We start from the raw sequence: 18,665 nt of genomic DNA on the forward strand, positions 1-18,665 counted from the left end.
GAATCCAAGAAGCATAGAGCTTGAAATGGCACCTAGACTTCATGTTTTTATTTATGCTGTGTTTCATTCCACAAAAAATTTAACCAATTTAGGATTCTTATAACTTAGACTCTGAGAAGTGATTTCCCCAAAGTCCCTCTGTTAGTTAGTGACTGGGCTAGAACTGAGACTCCTACCTTTCTGTCTCCTTATTGAAGAGAGTTGTCATTACATCCCACCCCAACCCACCCCACCATTCATTCTTTTTTTTTTTTCAATAACTGTGTTAAGCACAAACACTTGGCAGGCACTATGTTACCCCTAGATAGTGTCATAGGGAGTAGGATGGACATGAGTCCTGTCCTTGGAATGCTTCCCATCCAGAGAGAAATTCAAATTTGGAGCAAATGTTCACACAAATCAGTTAGGTAAAATATGAAAGAAACAGACCTATAACAGCAATCATTGTCTAGGGTACTATGAGCATATTAAGAAGCCTGGAAGGCTTGTTTTAGGAAATGACATTTATGGTGAGCTATGAAGAAGAAATAGGAGTAAATCAGCCAAAGTATTTGTCAAGCAGAGCAGAAGAGAATAGGGTAAGAGAAGACCTTGAGGCGGGTAGATCTTGGCTCATCTAAGAAGTGGAAAGAAAGTCTGTGCAGCTGGACTGGGGCATAAGTGAGCAAGGGGAAGAAGCACTAGAGGGGGCCAGAGATGGGGGCTGGGACCTCTGAGCTTCCTTATCAACTTTGAGCTTGATCCTAAGTGCATTAAGAAGCCATAAGAAGGGGTTAGAAATATGATCAGTTTTATGTGTTAGAATCATAATAACTTTGCTGGGTGGAGAATGGGTTGGAGAGAGGATGTAACTGAGTTGCTCTTACATGCAGGTGAGAAATGATGATGGCTTATAGATAGGATAGGATGGAAAGAAGTGGAAAGATCCAAAATATGTGTTGAAGGTAAAATCCATAAGACTTGCTGGTTGGAAGTACAGTTGAGGGAAGAGAATTTTCAAGAATGACCCCTGGTTCCTGGTTGAACAACTGGACAGATGTTGTTGACATTTACTCTGGTGGAGAGAATTGGCTGTGGAACCATATGGTGACTAAGTGGGATAAAAAAGCCCTATTTTATTTGAGATGCTTGTAAGACATCTAGTGGAGATATAAAGTAAGAGTGGGTATGCAGGTCCTAGTCCTAAGCTCAAAAGATTTGGGCTAAATATGTGGATTTGGAAGACAACGATATATAGAATAGTCTTTGAATTTAAGGGAAGGGAATAATTCACCTAGTTAGAGGTCATTGAACTCACATTGGAGGGGAAGGATGGGTGGGGTATAAATTAAATAAAGAATACAAAAATTAGCCAGGTGTGGTGGTGCATGCCTGTAATCCCAGCTACTCCGGAGGCTGAGGCAGGAGAATCGACTGAACTCAGGAGGTGGGGGCTGCAGTGAGCCGAGATTGTGCCATTGCACTCCAGCCTAGGTGACAGAGTAAGACTCCATCTCAAAAAAAAAAAAAAAAAAGAAGAAGAAGAAAGGAAGGGAGGGAGGGAGGAAAGGGAAGAAAAAAGAGAAAAAAAGGCATTTCAAGAAAAGGCAGTGACATGATTAAATCAAAGGAAGAATGGTCACATAATCCAATTGGTGAAAACTAAAGCATACAGTGGGGTTGGATTTTGAATGCCCTCCCAAGTCAGGCAGTAGCTGTTCTATATACATGAGTCATATGGAGAGAAATCTGTAAACAGTCTAAGAACTTTACATATCAGCAGGAAGCGTTTTTTGTGAGCTTCCTTGGTTTATATTGTGAAACATAAAAGCAAACTTCACATAAATCTTGAGATAATTATGTTGGTTGTGCATCATAATGGGTATAATGACTATAAAGGAGAGTCATTATCTCCCACAGACCACTGCCAACCATTTGCTAGTAATGTGGTGGAAATAGGTCCAAATAATCAGAACCAGTATTGTAGGAGTTGTATGCCTGTCACCCTGGTGATGAGGTTTCAGCTGCCATCTACTCTACTCCATTGGGATGAGGAGGAGGAGAATTCACCTAACCACAAAGCATTTTCTGTCTGGAGCTCTGCCCTCCCCATCAATCACTCCTCCTCATACTCCACCTTGCAGGCCTATTGTAGACACCCCATCATCCTTCATTTGCAAAACAAAGTTAGAAGCCAAGTGAGGAGACTGGGATCCTTTCCAGTTCAAAGAACAAAACGCTTCAGACATTAATGGGGCCTAAAGGTTGCACATGGCCATTTGAAAAATTTATACTCCACAGTGCTGAAAGAGCCAAAGCCTTTCCAAACTTATCCTCTGCAGCACCTGACTTACTAAATGGGATTTGAGTAACTCCTAACATCATCACTCTTTGTCACTAATAATTGCATCTTAGTATCCCTTGAGCAGTACATCTTTTTTTGTGCGTAGTAACTTTGCATGGTTGGAAGCTATATATATGGAAGCTATATATATTTATATATATATATTTATTTAATTCTATGATGCTGTGTGTGCATTTTCAACTGAGAACTTAGGAAGTATTTATAATTTGAGCCAGGAACTTAGCATTTACTGTGTACTGATTCTGCCTATTTCAACATTTCACAGAAACGAGGATGCAGTCAATCAGATGGCCGTTCCTCCCTTTCTAGTGCCATCAAGTTCTCCATCTTCTATTGAGGTAAGGTTGTTTCTAATTAGCTCGTAGTATATTCGATGGGTTTGTCATGAGCATTTTCTTTTTTTGATATTCATTATTTGGTATTCCAAATTCATGGAAAATTTCCCTGACCAAAATAGAAAGTATTGAGGTATTGATTATAAAGCAGTTTTTTAGTAAATATATTAGAACCTAACATATAAGTATTACCTTCCTCAGAGTTGCTCAAGGTCTCCTCTAAATATATAATTTTGTTCTAATTGGGCATTTCAGAATTTACAAGAAAATTCTCTTTGTTTATGACTGAATTGTACCCCTTTCTTTATGGTTTTGAAATACTTTAATACCTGTGATCAAGGTGCCTTTAAATAATTACTTTCATCTGTGAATGGAGAAATTACTGGTGTAACAAGATTGCTGTAATATTGGTCAGCTTCCGGAGTAGATAGAGATAGAACTGTGTAATCAGTTTGTCTCCCCAGCTGAGGGAATATTCCTTCTCTTCTCATTTTATATTTATTGAATTATTTTTTAACTCCAAGAAGAAATACATACTTATTGTTACTAATTAAATAGTGCAGGGTTATTCAAAGAAATCTTAATTTTTCTTTCACTACCTCCCTAAGGAAGTTAATGTTCACTATTCAGTATCTTTTCATACTTTTTCCTTTGTTTCTACAGTAACCATAAATAGCTATATATAGTGTCCCTTTTAATAAAACTGTGATTGTGCAATACACATTATTTTTATTCTTTCAACAAGTGTTCAGGGTTCTGGGCTGGGGTGGACCATGGGTGGGATGGAGGCGACCTTGGAGCAGCGCTTAGAAGATACAATGAAGACTCCCTCCATTGTTGGAGTCCCGTGCCCAGATTCACAAGGACTTAATCTGGGTTGCCGTGGGACCCTGTCAGATGAGCATGCTGGAGTGATATCTGTTCTAGCCCAGCAAGCAGCTAAGCTAACCTCTGACCCCACTGATATTCCTGTGGTGTGTCCAGCATCAGATAATGGGAGCATTATGATCCAGAAGCATGATGGTTTCACAGTGGCGGTACACAAAATGGCCTTTTGATGGCTCGTATCTGTTGTTCAGCAGCCTGTCATAGGAACTCCATCCTACCTATGTGAGTTATCTTGTAGAACTACTAAAGTTCCAGTAGTTAGGCCATTTATTTAATGTGCAATGGGCACTTTTCAATTTACGTAAGAGTAAGTTGCTCTTAACACTATGGACTGACCTATCAAGCTATTAGTAAGAAAGGATCGTGTTGTGAAGCAGCCGGTCCAGGTCACTTTGTATATAGAATTTTGCTGTATTCAATAACTCCATTTGGAGGGGGAAAAAACCACAAAAAACAAGTGTTCAATGAGTGCGTATTATTTGTTAAGCACTCTTTTGGGCATTAGAGGTCTAGGTGTGAATAAAACAGATGGGGCTTCCTACCAATTTGTTATCTTTCTGTCTTCATGATTGAAGACACAAAGATACAAATTAAGAAATAAATAAACCAAAAGAATTATCATATAGTAGTCAGTGCCTTGGAGAGAATTAAAGTGGGGAATGTGATCACTTTGCTGAGTTCCAGAGAAGGCCACTTGTGTAGCCGAAACACAGGTTATCAAGAAAGGAGTCTGGTATAAGGAAGGTGATTTATTCCAAAGCTAGCTTTGGGGAAGGGAGTACAGGCTTCCTGCTTTAAGGGTAACTGCTTCACTTTTGGAGCAGAAAGCTGGCACTTTTAAAAGGCAGAGGAGGAAATGAGCAGGGGGAGGTCCATGTGCTAGCTCCGGTGTCTTATCTACAGGGCAGTCGAGCTGGTGACTGCTGGTGCCTTCTTGTGCAGGACTAGGCCAAAAACTCCCCAGATGGGAGAGAGTTTCATATCTCTCGAGGTAGTCTCCTGGTCGGGGGGTGGGGGCCCATAGAAATCAGCTGTTACTGATCCAGGCAACCTCCTGGTGAGTGAGGGTTCCTTTCTGGATCTCGCCCAAGCACATAGTTAGATGAACTTGCTCTCTAGGGAGCGTCTGGTGAAGGGGAGGTAAAATGCTATATTTGCATTTCTTTTTTTTTTTTTTTTTGAGATGGAGTCTCACCCTGTCATCCAGGCGTAGTGCAGTGGCGTGATCTCAGCTCATTGCAACCTCTGCCTCTCGGGTTCAAGTGATTCTCCTGCCTCAGCCTTCCGAGTAGCTGGGATTACAGGCGCACACTACCACGCCCGGCTAATTTTTGTGTTTTTAGTAGAGACGGGGTTTCACCATGTTGGCCAGGCTGGTCTTGAATTCCTGAACTCAGATGATCCCCCTGCCTGGGCCTCCCAAAAGCGCTGGGATTACAGGCATGACCCTATGTTTGCATTTCTAAAGGGCTAAGTAGGAAGTGGGAAACTGGGGGAATGAGGAGAAAAGAGAGAGAAAAAAATAATTATCTGTCAGAAAAATGGGAGTACTTAGTTACACTTGGGCAAGGTAAAATTTAAATAAGATAAAAATTAAAAGAAAAAGCCAGACATTCAGAAATAAGAGGGAGGAGCCTTCCCTGCTGAGTGGACAGAAATAGCTCTCAGGTGAGAATGAGCCGGGTCATATTTGAGGAATATGGCTGGAAGCATATTAGGAGCTGGGAGAGCAGTGGAATATGAGACAAGAGGGAGAGAAAGGTTGTGTAAGTCAGAGTTAGAAGTTTGGGTTTTATTCTATATGCAGAAGAAGGCACTGGAAGGATTTAAACAGGGGAGTGATGTGACCTGATACATAGTTTTAAAGGAACCATTTGGCTATTTAGGGCAAGAAAAATAACTTTTTTCTTCAACCCTCATAGGTTCTCAGTTGGAATGGACCCTTGTAACAAAAGATAGATTAACAAGAGCAAAACAAACAGCAGTTTAATGACATATGTATTTCTTATATACATGGCAAACACCCAGGGAATGAGTAGTTCTCAATGAGATAGATTTAAATTCTAGCTTAAATAGCATCTTCAACCAAAAAAAAATGGTAAATGTTTAGAGAAGTGACAAGACAAAGGAAGAGGACTTTGTCTCTAGGGGTGGCAACTTGAGGGAAGGCAAACAACTGGCAGATAAAGGCTAGTTGGTATAGCTTGCTCATGTAGATTCCCCTGGTGCCATCTCCAGGGGATACGCATTCTGTTTTGTCTTCAGGGTTTAACCTTTGTTTTCCCTGATTCAGAGGGAGGCAGATATCTTTTGTCTTTACATATCTATGTCCTGCTTTTAGACAAATAGAGGGAGAGCAGAAGGTTTTCCTGCATCTGCTTCTTCCTAATTGCCTTCAGCTCAATGATCCTTCCTTTTTAGACTGGCATTTTCTCATCTCCCACAGCTGCTAGGTAGGGAATGGGTTGGTAGGAAGATAAAAGTAATATGCTAAAAGGCAAAAGCCCCAGTGAGGCCCTAATGTGGCTTGGATGAAGTGTTGGTATCGGAAGCAATGAAAAGAGCACATTCCTGATGTTTTGGAGGTTGAGTCAAACTTGATTAATTAAACAAGGGAGCTGGGGGAAGTAGAGAATCATGGATAAACCTAGATTTTTGGCTTGAACAACTGGATAGATAGTGGTACTATTTACTAGAGTCTTTGAAAGAATAGCTGTTCTGAAAATTTAGAAGACTGATTTTATTTTTAAAACAAGCAGGCTAGTATGTAAAATAAAAAGTACAGCTAGTATGTAAAATAAAGCAGGCTAGTATGTAAAAAATATGTAAAGTATAAATAACGCCAGCCTTAAGTTTCAAGAACATTATCACATATCTTAATCAAATTTGTGTGCCATTATTTGTATTTCATTTTCAAAAATAATGAAATCACATTAGGCATTTAAATGTATAAATAAATAATAAATCCCTTTCTCTAACAGCATATGCCATGCGGGTGATGTTTCTGTTGAACCATCACAATTTGATTATATTCTAGAGAGGGCTTTTTAGTTCTGCTCTGGACTATTGGCTCTAGTAACTGCTACCAAATGATGAATGCCACCCCTCCTGTGGGCAGTACAGGAAGAGTACCCATATTCTTTGGTTTCCTGACCTCTTTCTTTTCCCTTCCCATTTGCCTATGTGGACCCTCTTAGTATATATCTTTTTCCCTCTTAGATGTTTCTCGTGAGTACTAAAGCATAACTCATATCCAGCATATGGCTAAAAGAGACAGCCCATTTAAATCATAACCAGATAGATGAAATAGAGCCATATCGTTATTAAATTGGACCTGGTAATAATAATTCAGCATTATTAAGTAGCAGTTTTATTATATGCTAATGGTATCTCATATTTATTTCTTTATTCAGCAAATGTTTATTGAACTATTTTTTTAAAAAAAGACAAGATCTTGTTCTGTAGCCCAGGCTAGAGTTCTGTGGTGCTATCATGGCTCACTGCAGCCTCAAACTCCTGAGCTCAAGCAATCCTCCTGCCTCACGTCCCAAGTAGCTGGGACCATAGGCACATACCATTATGCTTGGCTAATTTTTAAATTTTTTGTAGAGACAGGATCTCGCCATGTTACCCAGGCTGGTCTTGAACTTCTGTCTTCAAGTAGTCCTCCCACCTCAGCCTCCCAAAGTGCTGGGATTACAGGTGTGAGCTACTGAGCCTAGCGTCATTGAGCTCTTATTATGTGTCAGTGCTCTAGACCTGATGGGTATCGCAGAGAACAAAATTATTTCATGCAGTTCTGTGCTAGTAGACTGAGCAAGAGTGCTAATAAAACATTGAGCAAGAAGTCTGACGATGTGGGTTTTGGTTTTGGCTCTACTAATTACCTATGGGCATATAACCTTGGGAGGCAGTTAACCTCCCAAAGTCTGTCTTTTTCTGTAAAGCCAGGTTAATAGCCTCCCCTGCGTATGTCAAAGGGTAGCTATGAGGGCCAGGTGTAAAAATATTTTATCCCTACAGCTATATATATTTATAAGGGATTATGATGCAGTACTTGTGGTAATTATAATACCATTGGTGCAATTCTACAGCATAGCGATGTGAACATAAGCTTGGATGTCAGACAGAGCCAAGTCTTAATCAGTATTCTACCATTTACTAGCAGAGTGAACTTGAGCCAGTTACGCTCTATAAACTTCAATTCCTCACGTTTAAAATGGGTTTGATAATAATAATTAATTCTATGGACTTGTTAGAAGTATTAAGTAATGTTTTTAAAAGGCTTAGCACTATTCCTGGCACATGGTAAGACCTCATTTTTGTTGTGATTGCACTTATATTATCACAGCCCTCTAGTTGAACTCCCAGCCTCCAGCATCTTCCATTTTTAATAGTTATATAAAAAACAGGATTTTTTTCCTTTTAAAAACTAAATTGATACATAAAAATTGTATATATTTATCATATACAATGTGATGGCTTTTTTTGTTTGGTTTTGTTCTTGGGGGGGGTTAGTTTTTGAGACAGGATCTGGCTCTGTTGCCAGGCTGGAGTGCAGTGGCATGATCTCAGCTCACTGCATCCTTGACCTCCCAGGCTCAAACAACCTTCCTGCCTCAGCCTCCTGAACAGCTAGGACTATAGGCACGCACCACCGTGCCTGGCTATTATAAAATTTTTTGCAGAGACAGAATCTCACTATGTTGCCTACGCCCCATCTGCTGGGCTCGAGAGATCCTTCCACCTCAGCCCCTCAAAAGTGCTGGAATTACAGGACTGAGCCACTGCACCTGGCCAACATGATGTTTTGAAATATGTGTATGTTGTAGAATGGCTAAATCGAGATAATTAACATATGTATTTCCTCACGTACTTATTTTTGTGGTGAGAACAGTTGAAATCTACTTTCTTAGAGATTTTCAAGAATACAATACATTGTTATACATTGTTATTAACTCTGCTCACCCTGTTGTACACTAGATCTCTAGAACTTATTACTCTAACTGAAATTTTGCATCCTCTGACCAACATCTCTTCCACCTCCACCCCATCCACCAGCCCCTGGTCACCACCACTACTCTCTGTTTCTATGAGTTCAACTTTTTAGATTCCACATTTAAATCCCAGAGGATCTGAATTTCATTCTTTGGTTTTGGAACTGTTGAAGGCGTTTTGAACAATGAAACAATTTGATCAAGGCTGTACTCCAGGAAGATTAGTCTAATAGCAATGTTAAAGACGTCTTGAAGAGGGAAACCCAATTAAGAAGTCATTGCTGTCGTCTAGTAAGAGGTACTGAGGGCTCAAATAACTTGTGTTCTGACATATTTATTCCATTTATTGACAGGACAGCCTAAATCTTTTAGAATATCTTCATACAAACAAGGACCTCCTTTTTGCTTTCTTAGAAGTTGTGCTTTTTTAAGTACTAACTGAGATGGAACAGGCCTCATAAAAATCATGGAAGTTGATCACATAGAGAGTTCCATTAGCATAATTTCCATTTTATTTTAATTTTGCCCTGCTTTTCTAGAATTCTGAGCAGCCTAGTAAATAAGCTCATGTTTGGGGTTAGAAGAAAGAAATTCAGTTTGTCCCATCTGGTAAACAAGGCTTTGCAGAAAGAAATATTTGTGAATTTAGGTTGGCAATGAGACTAAAATTATTTTGTGTGTTTTCTAAAAGAACATTGGATTTAGAAATTATGGGAATGGGCCAGGCACGGTGGCTCACGCCTGTAATCCCAACACTCTGGGAGGCCAAGGCGGGCGGATCATCTGAGGTCAGGAGTTCAAGACCAGTCTGGCCAACATGGCAAAACCCCATCTCTACTAAAAAAATATAAAAATTAGCAGGGTGTGGTGGCACGCACCTGTAATCTCAGCTACTCGGGAGGCTGAGGCTAGAGAATCGCTTGAACCCGGGAGGCAGAGGTTGCAGTGAGCCGAGATCATACCACTGTATACCAGCCTGGGCGACAGAGTGAGACTCAGTCTCAAAAAAAAAAAAAAAAAAAAAAAAAAGGAAGAAAATATGGGAATGGCAAAATTTGTACTAAACATAAGTTTTATTTTTAAAAAAAACTTTCAATCCTATTAGGGAGTTATAATTGCTATTTTTTAAAATTTACTTTGCTTAGTATCATTTTAAATCAATGAAAAGGAAAACAGTTGTATATACTAGTATACTCTTGTTATGTTAAATGAGAAAACAGGGTAGGGAACAAAATTACTGAACATTTATCTAATTAGAAATGTTTTTTTGGCCGGGTGTGGTGGCTCATGCCTGTAATCTCAGCACTTTGGGAGGCCAAGGCAGGCGGATCACCTGAGGTCGGGAATTTGAGGCCAGCCTGACCACCATGGAGAAACCCCGTCTCTACTAAAAATACAAAATTAGCCAGGTGTGGTGGCGCATGCCTGTCATCCCGGCTATTCGGGAGGCTGAGGCAGGAGAATCGCTTGAACCTGGGAGGCGGAGGTTGCAGTGAGCTGAGATGGTGCCATTGCACTCCAGCCTGGGCAACAAGAGTGAAACTCCATCTCAAAAAAAGAAAAAAAAAAGGAAATGGTTTTTCAATCCACAATAACGTCCTTAACAAATTTAACTTTTATTGAAAGTCTACTCTCAAATAAAATAGCATTCTTGCTATCAAGATTTCACTGTTCAGTTTGAAGAAAACTATAGACAAATGGTGGGTATTAAAAAAAAAAAGAGTTTAAAATAATAAGGGTTATCGCTTCTGCAATCACTTATGTGGAAGATTTTGGGAGAGCCCAGGGGAGGGAATTTGGAACTTCCCGAAGGTCTGAAAAAGACTAACCTCGGTGGGGGTCGATCCACAGACCTTACAAGTCTTGCCTTTTCTGTTTGTTCGTCTACAAAACATAATTCACTGTGGAATCCACTGACTGTGGTCTCATGGGGAGAGGTTGTTCTCCTTAAGTCGCTTGGCTGAGCAGACAGCTTTGGACAGGTGGTTTGAAGATCAGCAAGAGATGACAGGAACACCCAGCCATCCGGATTAGCTGAGTCATCTTGGGTGTCAACTGGCCCCCATCCGTCAGCCAGATGGTCCTCAAACCACTCTAATTCACTTGTGCCTTAGAAAACATGCTGCTGACCTGTTTTCCCTTTCCTATCTCAGACTGTTTGCTATTTTCCAAGCTCCTGGTGAGTGGGGTATTTTGAAGACTCCTTACCTCATGAGCCATTCTGTTCTCAGAGCAGAATCCACATTGTTGTGGCCAGGCACAGGGGCTCACGCCTGTAATCCCAGCACTTTGGGAGGTTATGGCGGGAGGAGTGCTTGAGCTCAGGAATTCAAGACCAGCCAAGGCAACATGGTGAAACCCCGTCTCTACAAAAAATGCAAAAAATTACCCAGGCGTGGTGGTGCACACATGTAGTCCCAGCTACTTGGGAGGCTGAGGTGGGAGGATCACCTGGGCCCAAGAGGTTGAGGCTGCAGTGAGCTGTGATCATGCCACTGCACTCCAGCCTGGGTGACAGAGTGAGATGGTGAAGAAAAAGGAAGGAAGGAAGGGAGGAAGGGAGGAGGGGAGGGAGGGAGGGAGGGAGGGAGGGAGGGGAAAAGGAAGAAAGAGAAAGAAAGGAAAGAAGGAGGAAAAGGAAAAGAGAAGAGTGGAAGGAGGAAAAGGAAAAGAGAAGAGAGGAAGTAAGAAAGGAAGGAAGGAGAGAGAAGAGAAAGAAAAGAAAAAAGAGAAAAGAAAAGAAAGAGGGAGGAAGGAAGGGATCCACATTGTTGTGTTCTGTACCTCATTTTAGCGTAAACATTACAACTTTAGCTCTCCTTGTGATGTAACATTAATGTAAACATTAAACTGTTACAAACTTTAGCTTTCCTAGAAAGTAAATGCTTTATTGCTATCCTCCCTCAATTCCAACTTCCTTTTTGCCTGACTCCCAACTCCATCTAGATTTAGACTTCAAACCCTCCTCTACAGAGTCATCTCAGACTAAGAAGAAAAGAGGGGAGGCGCAGTACCGTTAAAAGGAGTATGGAATTTGAAGTAAAACAGACCTAGAGTGAAAAATGAATCAGGCAATGGGAATGAATGAGGCCCAGATGCTCAATTCAAGGACCTTTCAGTCCCATCAGGGAGATCAGTTCTGCACATACATAATTAGGATACAAAAGAGATGAATGTTAAGTGACAGAGGAGGTTCAGGTAGAATGTTAGAATTTAGAGGAAGGAGACATGTCCCCCAGCTAAGGAGAAGGAAAAGATACAATGGAACAAGTGGCATTTGAGACCTGGCTTTGAATGATAAATTCTGCTTCATTTGATCCTCTAGTTTCTAAGTGTGGCATGTAGTGTAAACATAGAGGGCGTTTTTTGTTTCTATTCACATCTTAAAGGATGCATAGACTGTTTGGAACCTAGACTGCTTTGCCCATGTTTTCTTAAATTTTACAAGTTGACGCATCCCTTAAACAGCTGTTTTCTCCTCTACTTTAGTATTCATTTTATAAAGACCAAGAATATCTCATCTTCGATATGCATATTGCTGAGAAATATAAAAGTAAAGATTCCTCTAATTTATTTAAGGAACACTTTCCTTTCCCTAAGGAGACATGTGCATAATTAGATGAATGGTTTCAGCTGACCCCTCTTCATGTGAGAATCTCCGTCATCTGAAACCAGAGGTGGTGGCCATTTGCAGGGTTACTAATGGAACCTGTGGGTTTGTTCTACAGTCTAATGTGCTGCAGTCCACAAACACTGGCTAATTTTTTTTTTTTTTTTGAGACAAAAGGCTCTCTCTGTCGCCCAGGCTGGAGTGCAGTGGCATGATACCGGCTCACTGCAACCTCCGCCTCCCGGGTTCAAGCGATTCTCCTGCCTCAGCCTCCTGAGGATCTGGGGTTACAGGCACCCACCACCACGCCTGGCTAATTTTTTTTGTATTTTTAGTAGAGACAGGGTTTCACCATCTTGGTCACTTGAACTCTTGACTTCGTGATCCACCTGCCTCAGCCTCCCAAAGTGCTGGGATTATAGGCATGAGCCACCACACCTGGCCCAACATCAACTATTTCAAAGCTCCACTTGGCCACCATAACCTCGCCAGGCTTTCTTCAGGGGCTCCCACAGCTTGCAGAACTAGACACACTAAGGAATTTGGACACTACAAGTTTTCCATAAATATTGATTTTTAATTCTTTTGTTCAGAATTTCTGTTTCTAAAACTTACATTACCACTGTCAAAAATGCTGAAAATCTGTATGTTTTCAAGATGTATTAACTTGGGTATGTTTATTTTACATGGTAACTCCTTGATTATCCAAAATTCAATGAGAAGAGGATGTTCTATCTAATGCAATTTTCTGGTTTAAAAAATGCTAAGACATGTTTTTAAAAATCCATGGTCTATTAACAATAATTTTTTGAAAGATTATGGGTCTTATCTTCTGTAAGATCAGTTGTCAATACTCAATAGTGAAAAGGAAGAATGAGAGTAAAATGAGAGCATCATTTATTGAGGGCCTAGCATGACCCTTTCCCAGCTTTGACTCTTGGATCTACCTTTCACTACCTGGAGTTGTTTAGCAAGTTATTTAAAATGTATCATTATCCTCATTTATGAATTGGGATCATGGTGGTACATACCCATAGCAGGTTATTAGGAAGACTATATGAGATAGTGCAAGAATAAAGAGTCTGCTTCAACAAAAAGCTAGAAACAGTTCTGTCAAATTCACATGGAAACAGAGAAAGAAAGAAAAGGCCAGGCATAGTGGCTCACGCCTGTAATCGCAGCACTCTGGGAGACTGAGGTGGGTGAATCACTTGAGGTCAGGAGTTTGAGACCAGCCTGGCCAACATGGTGAAACCCCGTCTCTACTAAAAATACAAAAATTAGCTGGGCGTGGTGGTGGGCACCTGTAATCTCAGCTACTCAGGAGGCTGAGGCAGGAGAATTGCTTGAACCCCGGAGGCAGAAGTTGCAGTGAGCCGAGATCATGCCACTGTACTCTAGCCTGGGTGACAGAGCGAGACTCCGTCTCAAAAAAAAAAAAGAAAGAAAATAAAATAGTAAATTATATTTAAAAGCTAGAAACAAAAGTTAACTGTACCTGGTGTTATGCAAATAGATATTTTACATATTAACTCATTAATCTTTTAAAGCAACCTTATAGGGTAGTATTTTTAATCTGGTATTTTATCTGCACTTTAAAAACAAGTTAAGTTACAGGTTGAGCATCCCAAATTTGAAGTTAGAAATGCTCCAACATCTGAAATTTGTTGAGCACTAACATGATGCTCCAAAGATATGCCCATTGAAGCATTCTGGATTTTAGATTTTTCATTTTGGTTTTGGGATGCTCAGCTGGTAAGTATAATTCAAACATTCCAAAATCTGAAAACATTTGAAGTCCAAAACATTTCCAAGCATTTTGGACAAGGGATACTTAACCTGTACTCAGGTTTGAAAGCAATTTGCCCCAAGTCATATAATTGTAAGTGGCAAAGTTGAGATTTGAACCCAAATCTGCCCAATTCTAAAGTCCGTGCTGCCTGTTTTCTTTAATTTTTTTTTCTTCTTTTAGGTGTTTCTCATAGTCTCCCCTTACTTTATGTTTAAATATGCAATTGTATGTGATAATTCTTCTCTAATGAAACAGCATAGAAATAATTAGTGCAAAATTACCCATTCCCTAATTCCACTCCCCAGAAGTAAGCAATCACACACACACACACACACACGGAGTATGTTTTTTTTCTGAAAAGATTATCTTAATTTACATTCACTCAGTGGTGTATAAAAATTCCTCTCTCTCTGACATTACCAATATTGAATGTTCTTTTCCTATTTTGTTGTCCATTTGATAGTTGAAAGATTGCTCTCTTTGCTTTAATTGCATCAAATTATGAGTGAGATTGAATGTCTCAAAATCAAAACTATTTTCCCTATAAACTATTTCAGCCAAATTTGTAGTAATCCCAGGATGGTGGTGATTAAAAATAAAAGTCCAGGTAAGTACAATGTGGATATTCCATTTATCATTCTTATCCTTCCTTTTTTTTTTTTTTTTTTTTTTTTTTTTTTTTTTGAGACGGAGTCTCGCTCTGTCGCCCAGGCTGGAGTGCAGTGGCGCAATCTCGGCTCACTGCAAGCTCCGCCTCCCGGGTTCACGCCATTCTCCTGCCTCAGCCTCCCGAGTAGCTGGGACTACAGGCGCCCACAACCGCGCCCGGCTAATTTTTTGTATTTTTAGTAGAGACGGGGTTTCACCGTGCTCTCGATCTCCTGACCTTGTGATCCGCCCGCCTCGGCCTCCCAAAGTGCTGGGATTACAGGCGTGAGCCACCGCGCCCGGCCCTTATCCTTCCTTATATACCCCCAGAAAGTAAAGTAACTTCTAGTTAGTTAACAGTTAAGTACAATGTGGGTATTCCATTTCTCATCCTTATCCTCCCTTATATACCCCCAGAAAGTAAAGTAACTTCTAGTTAGTTAACTATAACATTTAATATGTCACAATTCAATTGAGGAGATACCTAATATGTTTTAGATTTTTAGTGGTATGTATTATTGCCAGGTGTCTCATTTATGTAAATACATATTTTCAGGATTCTGCAGGAAAAAGTCATGAAAGAAAACAAGTACTCAGTGCATTCATTAGTTCCATCAGTGTTAGGTAAACCGTGCCAGGCATGGTGATGGGACTTGATTTCAGAAATCAACAAGACACACTTTGAGAGGCTGAGGCAGGCAGATCACTTGAGGTCAGGACTTTGAGACCAGCCTGGTCAACATAGCAAAACCCCATCTACTAAAAATACAAAAATTAGCTAGTGTGGTGGCATGCACCTGTTGTCCCAGCTACTGAGGAAGCTGAGGCACAAGAATCACTTGAACCTGGAAGGCGAAGGTTGCAGTGAGCGGAGGTCATGCCACTGCACTTCAGCCTGGGCGATAGGGCAAGACTGTCTCCCCCAACAACAACAAAAAATTGCTTATTAAATTTTAAAGAGACATTATTTTTTATTAAATAAAAAAATAATAAAGAAATCAACGAGATAAACCCAGTCTCTTATCTCAAGCAGTTTAGTCATATACAAAATACAGTCAACTGACTCAGTGAGAAAGCTTGGGCTGGAGGTAACAGAATGGCTAACTCAAACTGGCCGAAGCAATAGGAAATGTATCAGCTGTCACAGAAGGTGGTTAAGGATAAGGCTGGGCTCCAAGTTTGCTCAGTCCAGTGACCTAGTTTGCCATCAGAGAACCAGTTCTTTCTATCTCTACCCTTGCTTTGTAACCCACAGGGTCAGCCTGATTCTAAGGCTGGTTCCCTCGTCGTCATGGCACAGCTGTCCATGGAAACTTGGGCTCATGCTCGCTTGTTAATTTGGGAGGTATAAGGACTTCTTGCGGCTCTCTTAAGATTAAGGAAAAACTTTTCCACACATCTCCAGCAAACATCTCCTTATATTTCATTGGCCAGAACTGACAACATCTATTCCTGATCTGCCCATTCCTGACAAAATCATTGGGAAAAGAATAAGACTATCCTAGGCCGGTCCTTGGGTAGGGACCGGCTTTCCCTAAGGCCTGTATATGAGCAGCAGAGATAGATACCTGAAACAACAACAGCAAAACAGTCTTCTGCTAGAGAGAAAGAAAACAGAAGAGGCTTCCTCAGAGGAAACAGTGTCCACCACAACCACACAATGAGCAAATGACAGTGAGTATATGTACAATTCGAGGGAGTGTGAGTGAAGAATGACATCTTTGCCATTTTCTTTTTAATGTTCCATAGGATCAGAGCGGCACTGAACCTGTTAGTAGTGAGGAAGATGGCAGCCTCGAAGTTGGTATTAAACAATTGCCTGAAAGTGAAAGCTTCAAACTGGTGAGAATCTTGAGTATTTTTCATCCTGTGTTCTGTTTACGAATGTATCACTTATATTTTGTACCACCTTGGAAAGAACCACCTATCATGTTTGCTTCTCTCGGGAATCTTCGTCTCTGAGACGAGAAGCTATGTTATGTAGTGAGTGACCCATTGACTCTGAAAAAGAGCATCTTCTCTTACCTTGTTGACACCTGAATTGTGCTGTCTGAGATTAAGGAAGGAAACTCTCCTTTTTTTTTTTTTTTTTTTTTTTTTTTCTGATGGAGCCTCACTCTGTCACCCAGGCTGGAGCACAGTGGCTGGAGCATAGTGGTGCGATCATCTCGGCTCACTGCAACCTCTGCCTCCCAGGTTCAAGCGATTCTCTTGCCTCAGCCTCCTGAGTATCTGGGACTACAGGTACACGCCACCATGTCCAGCTAATTTTTATATTTTTAGTAGAGATGGGGTTTCGCCGTGTTGGCCAGGCTGGTCTCGAACTCCTGACCTCAGATGATCCACCCGCCTCAGCCTTCCAAAGTGCTGAGATTACAGGTATGAGCCACTGTGCCTGGCCTGCAATTTCTCCTTTGTATCTGGCTTAATATTGGGTTTTTATAAGGCCAGAGCTGTGCTTAATTAGTCCTGGAGGCACAAGAAAAAAATGTTAAATTTATTCCATCGATTCCAAGCAAAGATACTTAAACTTACCCAGGGGCTAGGGTACATCCTTATGTACCCTAATTTTTGATATTTTATTATTTAATAGTTATTGAACATTTGTTGCATATCAGACACTGTGCTGTGTTCTGCATACATTTCCTGTTCTTTGATTTTCCTACACATGAGGAAACTGAGAGTTAGAGAAGTTAACTAACTTGCCAAAGGCCCCCAGCCAGTATGTAATAGGCTGGGAGATGGCTCCCCTACCCTCTGACTCCCATGCCTTGGCTCATCATCTGCTTTTCTGTTTTGTAGCCCAGCACTTCCAGGGTTAGACTACAAATTCTAGAAAGAAATGTAGGCTTTTTTCACTCTGTGTTTAAAAATGCCCTACAAATCTCAAAGACTTAATCACTTAGGAGTGTCATCTAACTCTGATTTTATGACAGCTCAGAGTTTTTAATTTTGCTTCAGGGCATTTGAGAAATCATCCATTTATCCTCTTTCAGGTTTTGGAAAATATATATTGTGACTGCTACAGATTGCATGTCCTAGAAAGTGAGCTTATTCTGGTGGAAGGGAAAGGACGTTTCAGCAGGAGTGGAAATTGTAATGGGCCACTCATGAATAAACCCTCCGTGGGACCTGAGACCCCTGGCATTAAAAAATAGCAGCAGTTTATTTATCAGAGATTGACTAAAAAAAAAAAAAAAAAAAAAAAAAAAAAAAAAAAAAGGCCAGCACAGTGGCTCACGCCTGTAATCCCAACACTTTAGGAGGCCGAGGCGGGCAGATCACCTGAGGTGGGAATTGGAGACCAGCCTGACCAACATGGAGAAACCTGGTCTCTACTAAAAATACAAAGTTAGCCGGGCGCGGTGGCACATGACTCTAATCCCAGCTACTTGGGAGGCTGAGGCAGGAGGATCGCTTGAACCTGGGAGGCAGAGATTGCAGTGAGCCAAGATCGCGCCATTACACTCCAGTCTGGGCAACAAGAGCGAACCTCCGCCTCAAAAAAAAAAAAAAAGAATAATGGCAGTAAAAGATTATGACTTCCCTTTCCAAAAGGTAGAATGCATTTTTGCACTAAAGGGAAATAAAGAACAGCAACAAATTTCAAACTGAAAGCCCCTTTACTTAAAAATATGTTAACTTGTTCTTTTTGGCACTGTATCTCCATAGTCAGGTTAGGGGAAAGTCTTTTAAAGCAACAGAATTTTGTAGGTAGGGGTCCCTGATTTCATCCACAGAGGAAATGATAAAAAGAGTGAGACTACTCTCTTGCTTCCTGAAAGAGTCTGGTAGTCCCAGCCAGGCTCATGTGCAGGCCAAAGGTAAAAGCCATCCATCATCTACTCCCAGTTCCCAAGTAAGCAACACCAGTGATAGGGTTGCAAGTGTCAAGACGGTTGAAGAGGCAGAGGGCCTGGAGGCCTGAGGGTCCTTTTTAGACAATATTTCATACTGCACTTCACCAATTGCAGGCTTTCCCAAACCCATTGACTAGTGTCTGTCTTTTTCTACTCTGTTCCCTCCCTTACCCACTGTCTCTCCTTCTCGT

General features: G+C 40.9%; 2 protein-coding genes across 8 annotated transcripts in view; both read left to right on the forward strand.

The window, feature by feature from the left end:
- PATJ (PATJ crumbs cell polarity complex component) overlaps positions 1-18,665 on the forward strand; it is a 426,007-nt gene that overhangs the window by 290,521 nt on the left and 116,821 nt on the right. For all 7 annotated transcript variants that reach the window (XM_050752580.1, XM_050752940.1, XM_050752817.1 and 4 more), the window contains 2 exons: positions 2,610-2,682; positions 16,364-16,456. In XM_050752580.1, the coding sequence (XP_050608537.1) occupies positions 2,610-2,682; positions 16,364-16,456 (166 nt within the window). The remainder of the gene's footprint in view (positions 1-2,609; positions 2,683-16,363; positions 16,457-18,665) is intronic.
- LOC126933872 (ragulator complex protein LAMTOR5-like) lies at positions 2,691-8,609 on the forward strand. Its single transcript, XM_050754110.1, has one exon. The coding sequence runs from the start codon at positions 3,453-3,455 to the stop codon at positions 3,735-3,737; it is 285 nt and encodes a 94-aa protein (XP_050610067.1). The 5' UTR covers positions 2,691-3,452; the 3' UTR covers positions 3,738-8,609.

Source organism: Macaca thibetana, chromosome 1 (assembly GCF_024542745.1).
Source record: "Macaca thibetana thibetana isolate TM-01 chromosome 1, ASM2454274v1, whole genome shotgun sequence".
Lineage (NCBI taxonomy): Eukaryota > Metazoa > Chordata > Mammalia > Primates > Cercopithecidae > Macaca > Macaca thibetana.